We start from the raw sequence: 13,338 nt of genomic DNA on the forward strand, positions 1-13,338 counted from the left end.
TAATGCATTCGTCTTAATGCATTAGGCTTACTTCATGTGCGCTCGCTGCCTTGTGCTTATTCTTTTCGCTTAGTAGAACTTACATAAATATGCATTTTCTAGCATTACTAAGTATTGAAATGATAATAGTTCAGCAACAAGAACATTTTAACAGAAACAAGGGCTGTTTGTAAAACATGCATGCCCCCGCTATGGGCTCTCCGTTGTAGTGACAGCCATTGTGTGAATATGTTTTTGTCACTGTGACCTTGACCTTTGACCTAGTGACCTGAAAATCAATAGGGGTCATCTGCCAATCATGATCAATGTACCTATGAAGTTTCATGATCCTAGCCATAAGCGTTCCTGAGTTATCATCCGGAAACCATTTTACTATTTCAGGTCACGGTGACCTTGACCTTTGACCTAGTGACCTGAAAATCAAGAGGGGTCATCTGCGATTCATGATCAATGTACCTATGCAGTTTCATGATCCTATGCCTAAGCGTTCTTGAGTTATCATCCGGAAACCATTTAACTATTTCGGGTCACCGTGACCTTGACCTTTGACCTAGTGACCTTAAAATCAATAGGGGTCATCTGCCAGCCATTATCAATCTACCTACGAAGTTTTATGATCCTAGGCATAAGCGTTCTTGAGTTATCATCCGGAAACCATTTTACTTTTTCGGGTCACTGTGACCTTGACCTTTGACCTAGTGACCTGAAAATCAATAGGGGTCATCTGCGAGTCATGATCAATGTACCTATGAAGTTTCATGATCCTAGGCATCAGCGTTCTTGAGTTATCATCCGGAAACCATTTTACTATTTCGGGTCACTGTGACCTCGACCTTTGACCTAGTGACCTGAAAATCAATAGGGGTCATCTGCGAGTCATGATCAATCTACCTATCAAGTTTCATGATCCTGGGCCTAAGCGTTCTTGAGTTATCATCCGGAAACCATTTTACTATTTCGGGTCACGTAGACCTTGACCTTTGACCTAGTTACCTCAAAATCGATAGGGGTCATCTGCGAGTCATGATCAATGTAACTATGAAGTTCCTAGGCCCAAGCGTTCTTGGGTTATCATCCGGAAACCACCTGGTGGACGGACCGACCGACAGACCGACATGTGCAAAGCAATATACCCCCTCTTCTTCGAAGGGGGGCATACATAATTCATTTGTCATTTAATCGCAAGAATACATGATTAACATACATCGAGTAAACACTAAAACGAAGTTTTCAAGCAATATTTCACTAACTGATAGAAACAAGCATAAATACGCAAGGAAGACTCAGTTATTTTGTAACAAATTAAACAAGGGCTGTTTGTAAAACATGCATGCCCCCCATATGGGCTGTCCGTTGTAGTGACAGCCATTGTGTGAATATGTTTTTTGTCACTGTGACCTTGACCTTTGACCTAGTGATCTGAAAATCAATAGGGGTCATCTGCCATTCATGATCAATGTACCTATGAAGTTTCATGATCCTAGCCATAAGCGTTCTTGAGTCATCATCCGGAAACCATTTTACTATTTCGGGTCACCGTGAACTTGACCTTTGACCTAGTGACCTCAAAATTAATAGGGGTCATCTGCGAGTCATGATCAATGTACCTATGAAGTTTCATGATCCTAGGCATAAGCGTTCTTGAGTTATCATCCGGAAACCATTTTACTATTTCGGGTCACCATGACCTTGACCTTTGACCTAGTGACCTCAAAATCAACAGGGGTCATCTGCAAGTCATGATCAATTTACCTATGAAGTTTCATGATCGTAGCCATTAGCGTTCTTGAGTTATCATCCGGAAACAATTTTACTATTTCAGGTCACCGTGACCTTGACCTTTGATATAGTGACCTGAAAATCAATAGGGGTCAACTGCGAGTCATGATCAATCTACCTATCAAGTTTCATGATCCTAGGCATAAGCGTTCTTGAGTTATCATCCGGAAACCATTTTACTATTTCGGGTCACCGTGACCTTGTCCTATGACCTAGTGACCTGAAAATCAATAGGGATCATCTGCGAGTCATGATCAATGTACCTATGAAGTTTCATGATCCTAGGCATAAGCGTTCTTCAGTTATCATCCGGAAACCATTTTACTATTTCGGGTCACCGTGACCTTGACCTTTGACCTAGTGACCTGAAAATCAATAGGGGTCATCTGCCAACCATAATCAATCTACCTACGAAGTTTCATGATCCTAGGCATAAGCGTTCTTGAGTTGTTATCCGGAAAATATTTTACTATTTCGGGTCACTGTGACCTTGACCTTTGACCTAGTGACCTGAAAATCAATAGGAGTCATCTGCGAGTCATGATCAATCTACCTATCAAGTTTCATGATCCTAGGCCTGAGCGTTATTGAGTTATCATCCGGAAACCATTTTACTTTTTCGGATCACTGTGACCTTGACCTTTGACCTAGTGACCTGAAAATCAATAGGGGTCATTTGCGAGTCATGATCAATCTACCTATCAAGTTTCATGATAATAGACCTAAGCGTTCCTGAGCTATCATCCGGAAACCATTTTACTATTTCGGGTCACCGTAACCTTGACCTTTGACCTAGTGACCTCAAAATCAATAGGGACCATCTACGAGTCATGATCAATGTACCTATGAAGTTTCATGATCCTAGGCCAAAGCGTTCTTGAGTTACCATCCGGAAACCACCTGGTGGACGGACCGCCGACAGACCGACATGTGCAAAGCAATATACCCCCTCTTCTTCGAAGGGGGGCATAATAAAGCAAAATGCAATTGTCATTTAGCAATATGCAATTGTAATTTAGCTATATGTATTTGTAATTTGGCAACATAAATTGACTGGCGGATATTCCCTTCCATAATTTTACAGCCATTATATTCGTAACTTACAATGTTTTAGTACTTTGACCAATTGCTTTAAAACAATTGCTTTAGAAGCAACAATATATTACATTCTAAAATAGTTATACTGTTCACAGAAACCCTTTTTATTCTTTGAACAAATGACATTATTTGTTACAAAATACATTCATCTGCCATAATACTAACATTGTTGTAGTATCATAACATAATGTTCTAATGTAAAACAACACAATCCCATGGCAATTTAAATCATCTGAATAAAAAAATGAAGATACATGTACAATTATGCTATTGCACTTTGAACAACAGGATGGCACTGTTGTTGTGAAGTCCCACAATGATGGAGGCAGTATGTCTGTTGTAGCAGACTGACATTGGGATATCCAGTCCATCCTTTCGCCCAGCAAGAGTTGCCAGTTTCCTTCTGCCCTCATTGTCCACCACCTGTAGTATAGTGTGGGACGAGCCTCCACAGACCAGCACCTGGCCTGCAGGGGTCACATGTACACCCTGTGGACCTCGTAGTTTTGGGTTTGTGAAGGTGGCCAGGAGTATTCCATCCCTGGCCAGGGTGAGGAGCTTGTGATGGAACCAGTTAGAAATGTACAGCCTGTCCCCTGTGGGACTCACAGCACACCTGTCTACTGCAAAACAGAGTAATATAAATATAATGAATTTTATGTAAATTAGTTAATAACAAATCTCATTAAAACTGTATTTATACTGTGTTGTAAACTACCAGACACAACTAATTATTATGCCCTGTATAAAATCCAATAATGATTAATATTTAAGTTTGGCAGGAAGCTCAATTGCTTTGTTTTCTATTAACTTCGATATAATGTCCTTTTTTGACTTGTGCCTGATAAGCGTAATCTTCAACAAAAATATATGAGGAAATACACGTACTTCAAAATGTTCAGAATCAGCAGCTGTTCAACCACGTTTAAGGTTCAAAGTCTTATATCAGACATTATTAAAAGAAACTACAACAAATTTAAGATCCAAAGAATATGCCCCATTTTACTTATCCATTAAATTAAATGTAAAAACACGTGAATAAACAGTTTTAATAAACATTGCCTACCCAGAATGACTAAATCAACAAAACATTAACTATTCTTCTTAACTATGGCTGAAATGATATACTGTTTTTACATCATAAATATATTTATTTAACATATTCCTAATCATATTCAGATTAATCCACTCTGAGTCTTACCTGTATTAGGACCTAATTTATCCTCATACATCTTGCTAATTTGTCTCCCACTCATTGTGTACTTGTACAGTGCAGTACCAGCAGTAATATACAGGTCTCCCTGATGGTGGGCAATACCATAACACGTATGCAGTACCTGAAACTTCCATCCTGTCACCAGCATATTGTTGTTGACTGTGATAAACTGCACCTCATGTGTGTAATTTTCATGATCATTTAAAGTCACAGCCACCTCACTGGGTATGGTCTGACACAAGTCGTGTGGATAGCCAGTCATACTACAGTGACTCACCACCTGGTACTGTTGGTCAAGTAGCTTGACTTTTTTATTATTGCTGTCTACAACCAGGATCTGTCCATCCAGCAAAACACAGATGGCTGAGATACTGCATTGGAATGAATCACTTGATATTCTCACATTTTGTACAGACTTCCACTGCACAGTGAACACCTTGTTTGGATCCTCTTGTTCCATCACCATATGGGTACTGTGTTCAATACTCCCTAGCCCTGGCAGTTTGGACAAGTACTGTACAATTTTGGTGTTAGGCTGGAATGTTATTGAAATTTTAACCTGATGAGAGTCCTTCTTCAGAAAGATGTAAGACTGTTTTATTTTCTCCTCCCATTTCCTGGTGGCTATAAATGATAGTTCCAGCTTGCTTTTATAACTAATGTCCTGTATGGCATCTCGAAGTTGTTTCAATTCATCCTGCAGCCTTACACGTTTTTCAACATCACTTTTGGAAGCAGCTTGCAGTTTAGTTAGAGTATCTTTCATTTCCTTCAGTGTCTTCTGTTCAATAGTGTCTAAGACGAGATTTATTTCTCGCCGAGTTTCTTGTATAGTGTGTAACTGCTTATCATATGTACTTTGCACATACCGAATGCTAGCCTCCTGGTCGTCCTGAAGTTTCTTCATTTCTTTAAGCATAGTTTGGATAGAAACTAACAGTTTTTTAAGGTCAGTGGACCGACTTGTTACTGTGTCGGATATAAGAGTTACCTTTTTGCAGAGTCTGAAATAAAAGAGAATTTAAGAAACATTTTAAGTGATATTAAATACTAAAATACTTTTTATGCTCTCGGATCGAATGATCGGGGTTAAATTGTTTTTTGCATGTCTGTCTGTCAGTAATTAAGTAAGTCAGTCAGTCAGTCATTAATTCATTGTGTGTGTCCCAAAACTTTAACCTTGGTCATAACTTTTGCAATATTGAAGATAGCAACTTGATATTTGGCATGCTTGTGTATTTCATGGAGCTGCACATTTTGAGTGGTGAAAGGTCAAGGTCATCCTTTAAAGTCAAAGGTCATCCTTCAAGGTCAAATGTCAAATATATGGCTTCAAAGTGGCGCAATAAGCTTGCATTGTGTTTCTGACAGACACATCTCTTGTTTTTTTTAATTTGTGTCATGTAAATCTTAAAATACTTTGGAAAAATCAAAATAAGATAATTCATACTGGTATATTAGTATATTATACTGAGTCCAGCTATACATGTATGTCAACATAGTATATACTGAAATATTAATTTAATTAAATATAAAACATTTGTATTAATTTCATCAGACCTTTAACTGGATGAAAAATCAATAACCCACTTACAAAAGAAGCAGTCTTCTATTTTTAATAAGTGTACATGAGCAAATTATTGTTTTTTTTCAACAAGCAAATCTTTTGAAGATATCATAAAACTGATTTTTTTGGATAATCATTCTACTTCCTTGCAAAGAAGTATGAACACCCTTTATTTGTATCTTAACTTAATTGGTGTTTTTTTTTTCTAAAATTAAAGTTAAAATATACCTGTGATTAAGAAATGCACAATTTGTGCAGCACAGCTCACTGTGTTCATCACAAACCATTTCAAGGTTTTTATCTTTATGGACATCACATTTCAGAAGAAAATCTTCCACCTTTTTGGACACTGGCCATTTCTTCATATCGCCCTTTTCCAAAGGGGACATGTTTTGTGAACAACTGGTTGTGAAAAGGAATACAAATTCTGCAGTAAAACTTCCCGCAAGATTACAGTAGAAATCAGCCGTTTGATCCAGTTTCTTGTCTTCACAGGTCGAGCACAAGAAGTCTTGAATAATGTCAGATCCCTTGTCAATTGTGTAGTGTGAAAAGGTTGCCATTTTACTCAATGACTTTAACAAACACAGCAGCTTTAGATCTCTTTACCTTTGATTTAATTCATATAGTAAAGTATTTCTTAATGCTGGTAGGCTATATTAATGAGCTGAACAAAACACGCCCATCTAGCTTTGGTCCATAGTCCAATAACAAGTAGCGCCTAGCACTTACAAAGATAAAACTCAAGTTTGTTTAAACGTTTGATGTCAAATAGTCAATGTAACTATCTAATCAATCACATGTACTGAAGGGTTAGATAAATCATATGATTACATCTCCAGTTTTCAATTAGTACATTAGGTTGAAGAACATATCTTAACTCAAGGCTGTGTTCAATAAGTTACTCAACATCAACAGCTGGTTAAAGCACACTAAATATCATGGGTATCAACAGGTAGCATTTGTAATTGGAATTCCAAGTAAGGCTTGCAAGCTACCTATGATGAATCTACATTTCAGGAGGAAATACTACATTTCTGACAATTTATTATATAAATAAGAACATGAAAATTAATAAAACTGGCATTTTCAGTCCTGTTTGATTTTATATGCCTATAATAAACATCACTTACATTTTCAATATTGGCTAAGGACGCTATTTAGAAAGTCAATAGGGCCATTTAGGGCTCAGACATGTAGGAAAAATCTGTTACCTGCAGACATTAATGTTGATCTCCTTTTTTTACTTTGTATGACACAAATTTGATATGGCATGAGACAATATTAGAACAAATTATAGTGTTCACTATTAACATAAAACAAGAGGGCCATGGGCCTTTAGGCGCTCACCTTAGATCAAAGGAACTAAACTATTCCGAGAAGGTGGAGTTCAATTATTTAATGTGTAGGCATGTTTGTATGTTCTTACTACGCATAAATATATCTTGAACAAATGTTCTAACCAAGTTTGAGGAAGAATTGACTTCGAAATGTGACTTCTAGAGTATTAAAAAGCTTTTTCTTGACCTAATGACCTAGGATATTACCTTCGCCGACCTAGCTTAAAACTTGGCAAAATATCATTATGACAAATCCTCTGACTTAAAATGTGACTTATAGAGTGTAAACAAGGTTTTTATACAGCAATATAAAGAAAACTACCTCACCCTCTGACAGCCATGTTTTTCACTAGACCATAACCATTTTTGGACTTTAATGAAGCCATATATGGAAACATGCTCTGCCTCCTGGCGGCCATGTTTATCAACAAACTGGAACCATTTTCGAAGTCGGCCCAGATATCATTAGAATAAAATAGTTAGTTTTATTCCATGAAAAAAAGCATAATTAACAAAAATCAGGTTAACCTTTTCCATAAAATGTAACCGCTGAAGTGATCGTTTCAGTCTCTAATTGCATCCCTACTAAAATAAGTATATGACAACTCATTATTATATTAGAATAAAATGCATTACTCAAATGTTCAATCCATTTTATCCCAAGATCTTTTTCTTAAATTTCACAACCAAATCAACTATACACTAAGATTTAACATTTATTTTCTTGTACACTGTAACTTCAATAATTTCTCATAAAGTGTATTCATGTATATTGCTATTAAAATCATGAACTGGTACAGTACCTAAATATATGTTGTACAAAAGTATTAAAAAAGAAATCAAAATATTGAGAAAAGTTGCTTTAGACATGTTTTTCCTTTATATCAAAAATAAAGTTTTTGTGTCCAGTTACAACTTGGAATAAATTTGCAAAAGTTATAAATTTGTTAAATAAATGAATAGAAATTCTGTGCAGATCAACACAAGGTTGGTCGTAATTTCGAGGAACTTAGCAATAATTTAAACTGTTTAAATATTCAGAAACAAATAGGACAAAAAAGTCTTCAGTGTTCATGTTACATCTTCAACGTTGAGGGAAAAAAGATCACAATATAATTGCAAACGTCTTTAGAATGAACTTAGTGATTTCACAGCACCACAGTTTCATTTTATAAACAAGGTTTATGTACATATTTTGAAAAACATATGATCAAAACTGCTTGTCCAATTCTCTTAATTATGATGCGTATAACCTGGGCTTTTTCAAGCCATCTTGGGAAAAGGAGTAAGGTCAAATTGGGATTTTTAAATCGATACAATGGAAAATCTGGGAATTGTTTATCGACAAAATTGAACAAATTGGGATTTTTTCATCAAGTTTTTTTGACACATCAAACCTTATCCTGGCTTTCAGGGGAAAAATGCAATTCGCATTAAAAGTAATAGTTATATGCTTTGTTAGATGTTTATGAAAAAGTGAGATTTAATAATCAATAGACGCTTCTTTCTAAAAAAAAAATATGATTATAGGTGCTACCTAATTTACGGACAAAAGCTTTTTTGATAATCATGTATTTTTAATAAATATATGGACATTATTGTGTTCAAAATATTATAATTGTTTCAATAATAAAGTAATGCATAAAAAATCAATCTTCAAACGAGTAACATGTTCCTAGCTTTAAGATCTAGCATCTTATAATTGTGTGTGTTTTCTAGCCGCAGGAATTTAAAGCTGGTTCGGTGGCTGCGGTGTAGTGTGGATATGGTGTCTGCTTAGTCACTAGGATGTCTCTGTATTGATTTCTTAAGTGCGAGCGTTCATAAGATCACCCTAAAGACACTAATTACTGGTCCTACCCAGGAAACAGTTTGTTTCATTAATTGTCTAAAGTCAACTTAAGCTTGCTAAAGCAGTTGATTTTTGGATACACTGATTTAACATAATCAAAATAATGTGATGTGTCATATCAATTTTAATTGACAGGATTTTTTAAATTTTCAATGTATAATTATGTGGAACAGAATGCCAGCATACTTGTTTTGCAATTAAAATATTTCATAAATACAGGTATCTTGCAGGGTTCCAATTTTCTTTCGCAAACTGTTGTCGCATATAGTTTTTAAAATTTTGTCGCAACTAAAAAAACTAGCCATTTTGTAGCAATTCATAAATCACAGTCTAAACTGCATACACTTTGTTTGTTGCTGTATAGTTACAATTTGAATGCAAATAAACATAATGTTATATCATCCATATTTTTTTATTTAAACATTCAAATAACACATACAATAAAACAAATATTATCCGTTAATCATATGAGCTTATTTATATGTAAGTCATTGGCTTTCTTGGCTAAGCCGCTAGCAGAAGCATGTAAATGATGTTAGTATATATGAGTCGTGTTCTGAGAAAACTGGGCATAATGCATGTGCGTAAAGTGTCGTCCCAGATCAGCCTGTGTAGTCCACACAGGCTAATCAGGGACGACACTTTTCGCTTAAATTGGATTTTTGCTAAGAAGATACTTCATTTAAACGAAAAATGTCATAAAAGCGGAAGATGTCGTCCCTGATTAGCCTGTGCGAACTGCACAGGCTAATCTGGAACGACACTTTACGCACATGCATTATGCCCAATTTTCTCAGAACGCGACTCATATATATTCAGTACATATATAAAAAGGTATGTGGCATTGTGAGGAGATACAAAACAATTCACATCATTTATTTGCACATAAATTAATAGTTTACACAATAAGTAATACTAAAACACTGTCATCAACTTACAAGAATATTTACGTATATGAAATTACAAAGTGATGATATCTTTTGAAAAACTGTGGAATAAATGAAGTAACATTTCATTATCTTTTACAAAATTAACAACATTTGCTGGTTTTGTACTAGCGCATAAAACATTTATCATGGAACAACAAGTAACAACCAATTCATTAATTACACGATAGAAAAGAAATCATATTACTGGCATTATGTTTGTACTAAACAAGCTATTTGCTACTGTTTAGAATTACACTATCTTGCTATAAATGATCATAACAGGTTCTTTGTGCTTTTACATACTTGTGGTAAGTTTTGTATTACTAGTTTGACATTTATTGGCAGACACTTGTCGATATACAAACTAAATTTGCATGGGAACCTTCATATTTCTTCAGCATAATTGACTTCAAATCGTTAATTTAACAACCCTTTGACAATGTTTGCACATCTAATCTTATAATACCATAGCTGATTTTTGTTTATAGATAGACAGATATAGACTTTTCAAAGTTGTATAAAAGTTCACACATGTTCCATCCAAGTAAACCAACAGAACCAATAAATAAGATCACTACAGCTAATAACTGTGTTTATAGCTTGGAAACTTCATGAACTTTGATATTTCAGGAATCCCTCCTTTGTTGATTTCTGGAAAACAAAACTGTCAGTTTGGCTCGATAGAATGGCTTGCGTGATGCCCAGCTCTTGCCTTGGCAAACAGCTTCTAAAATCGGAACACAAACAAATATCTTCAAATTTGATAAATGATGCAGACAATTTATAAATGTCCTGTTTTTTGTTGATTTCGAATCTGGAAGATTTGTTACGAAAGATTTTGGTACGAAAATCCAACGGTATTAGATTTTGAGGGTTTTGGCCCAAACTTTATATAGTGATATGTAACCTTTCGGGATATCGGCAAATTGCGAGCAGACGAGGTGTAAATACGTTTAAAATAAGCTAAAAAGCGTAAAAGTTAAATTTTGTTAATAAATGTGTTTCTGATGGATAACAACCACAACTTACCTGAATATTGCTCATGATCACACGTAAAACTGCTTTTTAAGAGCGAATGGAAAATGCGTTACGAATTCTGTTAAGTACACAGTAGGGTGTAGTTATTGAAATCAGATGATTATGCAGGTGAGATAATTGAGTAATGACTTAATTCTGGAACGGTCAATATGTAGCGTAGAAAAACAAATAATGCGAGAATATTTAGTGCGATTCGCTACACAATTATGATGTCATGTATATACTTTTTCCTGAGGTATGTATTTACATGTGATTTAGCATATGTCAAAGTGTTTTTGATTTGTTCAAGGTCATAAATAACATCTCGAAAATATATGTCGCGTGGCAAATTGTTGGATTTTTTTACAATTTCTGGTTGGGATTAGGTCCGTCTGCTTTTATATTGGGTGTGTAATACGGTATTTTTTAAATAGCAAAAAAAAAGCCTGATAACCAAAGTCAGTTTCCCAAAATACTAAATCTTCATCAACTGTTTAAAAGGATTTACAATGAACATGTTACTACATTATAGTTCACACCAATTGTTGGTAAACAATTGTGTTATTTTTATCTTCATTTAATTCTGGTCCACAAATTAAACATAGTAACGAGAACATGACCGTATCTCCCATAATTGATTTTTTTATAATATAGCTTTGACATCAAATTCCAGCAGAAGTCAGACCAAATGTCACCAAATGAAACCTTCCACATTTCCCTACAAATCGTTAAATCGATATCTTTTTTAAGCCATTTGAAACTTTTTTTTTATAGATTTATCACATTCTTTGACTTCTCTTAAGTTTATAATATCCATATCAATATAGATCTACAGGCAGATTTGCAACAAGATCTGTCTCCATAGGATGACTTATGCCCCTAAAAAACGCTTTGATGGTTATGTAAGACAGGTAAGTAACATAACACATTTTAGAAACCTTAATGCCGACCCTAACTTTAAGGTCATGGCCACAGGGGTCAAGATTTGTGTGTGTCTGGAAAGGTCTTTTCCATACACATGCATACAAAATGTGAAGGTTACACTTCAAGAGACATAGAGCTACATTAGAATTTTCAAAACCTAAACGCAAATTTCAAAACCTAATCACAGGCCCAAGGGTTAAGGTCAAAGGGATCAAAATGTGTGTGCGTATGGTAAGACCTTATCCATATACACATGCATACCAAATAAGAAGGATTCATCTGAAGCGACATAGAAGTTACGAGCATTTTTCGAAACCTAAACGCAAATTTCGAAACCTAAACGCGGACCCTTAGGTCAAGGTCAATGTGAAAGGAGTCGAAATGTGTGTGCGTATGGAAAACCTTGTCCATATACACATGCATACCAAATATGAAGGTAAAATATGAAGCGACATAGAAGTTATGAGCATTTTTCGAAACCTAAACGCAGATTTCGAAACCTAAACGCGGACTATAAGTTCAATGTCAATGTGAAAGGGGTCAAAATGTGTGTGCGTATGGAAAGGCCTTGTCCATATACACATGTATACCAAATATAGAGGTTACATCTGAAGCGACATATAGGTTCTGAGCATTTTTCGAAACCTAAATGCAAATTTCGAAACCTAAACGCGGACCATAAGTTCAAGGTCAAAGTGAAAGGGGTCAAAATGTGTGTGCGTATGGAAAGGCCTTGTCCATATACACATGCATACCAAATATGAAGGTTACATCAGAAGCGACATAGAAGTTATGAGCATTTTTTGAAACCTAAACGCAGATTTCGAAACCTAAACGCGGAACCTAAGTTCAAGGTCAATGTGAAAGGGATCAAAATGTGTGTGCGTATGGAAAAACCTTGTCCATATACACATGCATACCAAATATGAAGGTTACATGTGAAGCGACATAAAAGTTATGAGCATTTTTCGAAACCTAAACGCAGTTTTCGAAACCTAAACGCGGACCCTAAGTTTAATGTCAATGTGAAAGGGGTAAAAATGTGTGTGCGTATGGAAAGGCCTTGTCCATATGCACATGCATACCAAATATGAAGGTAACATCTGAAGCGACATAAAAATTATGAGCATTTTTCGAAACCTAAACGCAGATTTCGAAAACTAAACGCGGACCCTATGTTCAAGGTCAAGGTGAAAGGGTCAAAATGTGTGTGCGTATGGAAAAGCCTTGTCCATATACAGATGCATACCAAATATGAAGGTAACATCTGAAGAAACAAAGAAGTCATGAGCATTCTTCGAAACCCAAACGCAGATTTCGAAACCTAAACGCGAACCCTTAGTTCAAGGTCAATGTGAAAGGGGTCAAAATTTGTGTATGTATGGAAAGGCCTTGTCTATATACACGTGCGTAACAAATATGAAGGTTACATCTGAAGCGATATAGAAGTTATGAGCATTTTTCGAAAACCTAAACGCAGATTTCGAAACCTAAACGCGGACCCTAAGTTCAACGTCAAGGTCAAAAAGGTCAAAATTTGTGTGCGTATGGAAAGGCCTTGTCCATATACACATGCATACCAAATATGAAGGTTACATCTGAAGCGACATCGAAGT

At 35.7% G+C, this 13,338-nt stretch overlaps 1 protein-coding gene across 1 annotated transcript; it reads right to left on the reverse strand.

Annotated features, from left to right (window-relative positions):
* Positions 1 to 1,277: 1,277 nt before the first annotated feature.
* On the reverse strand, positions 1,278 to 6,389 carry LOC127877621 (uncharacterized). The gene is made up of 3 exons (XM_052423687.1): positions 5,889 to 6,389; positions 4,079 to 5,097; positions 1,278 to 3,500 (listed from the first exon to the last, which is right to left on the reverse strand). Exons 1-3 carry the CDS (start codon positions 6,221 to 6,223, stop codon positions 3,145 to 3,147), a joined length of 1,710 nt encoding a protein of 569 aa, XP_052279647.1. The 5' UTR covers positions 6,224 to 6,389; the 3' UTR covers positions 1,278 to 3,144.
* Positions 6,390 to 13,338: the final 6,949 nt, after the last annotated feature.

Source organism: Dreissena polymorpha, chromosome 4, assembly GCF_020536995.1.
Source record: "Dreissena polymorpha isolate Duluth1 chromosome 4, UMN_Dpol_1.0, whole genome shotgun sequence".
Lineage (NCBI taxonomy): Eukaryota > Metazoa > Mollusca > Bivalvia > Myida > Dreissenidae > Dreissena > Dreissena polymorpha.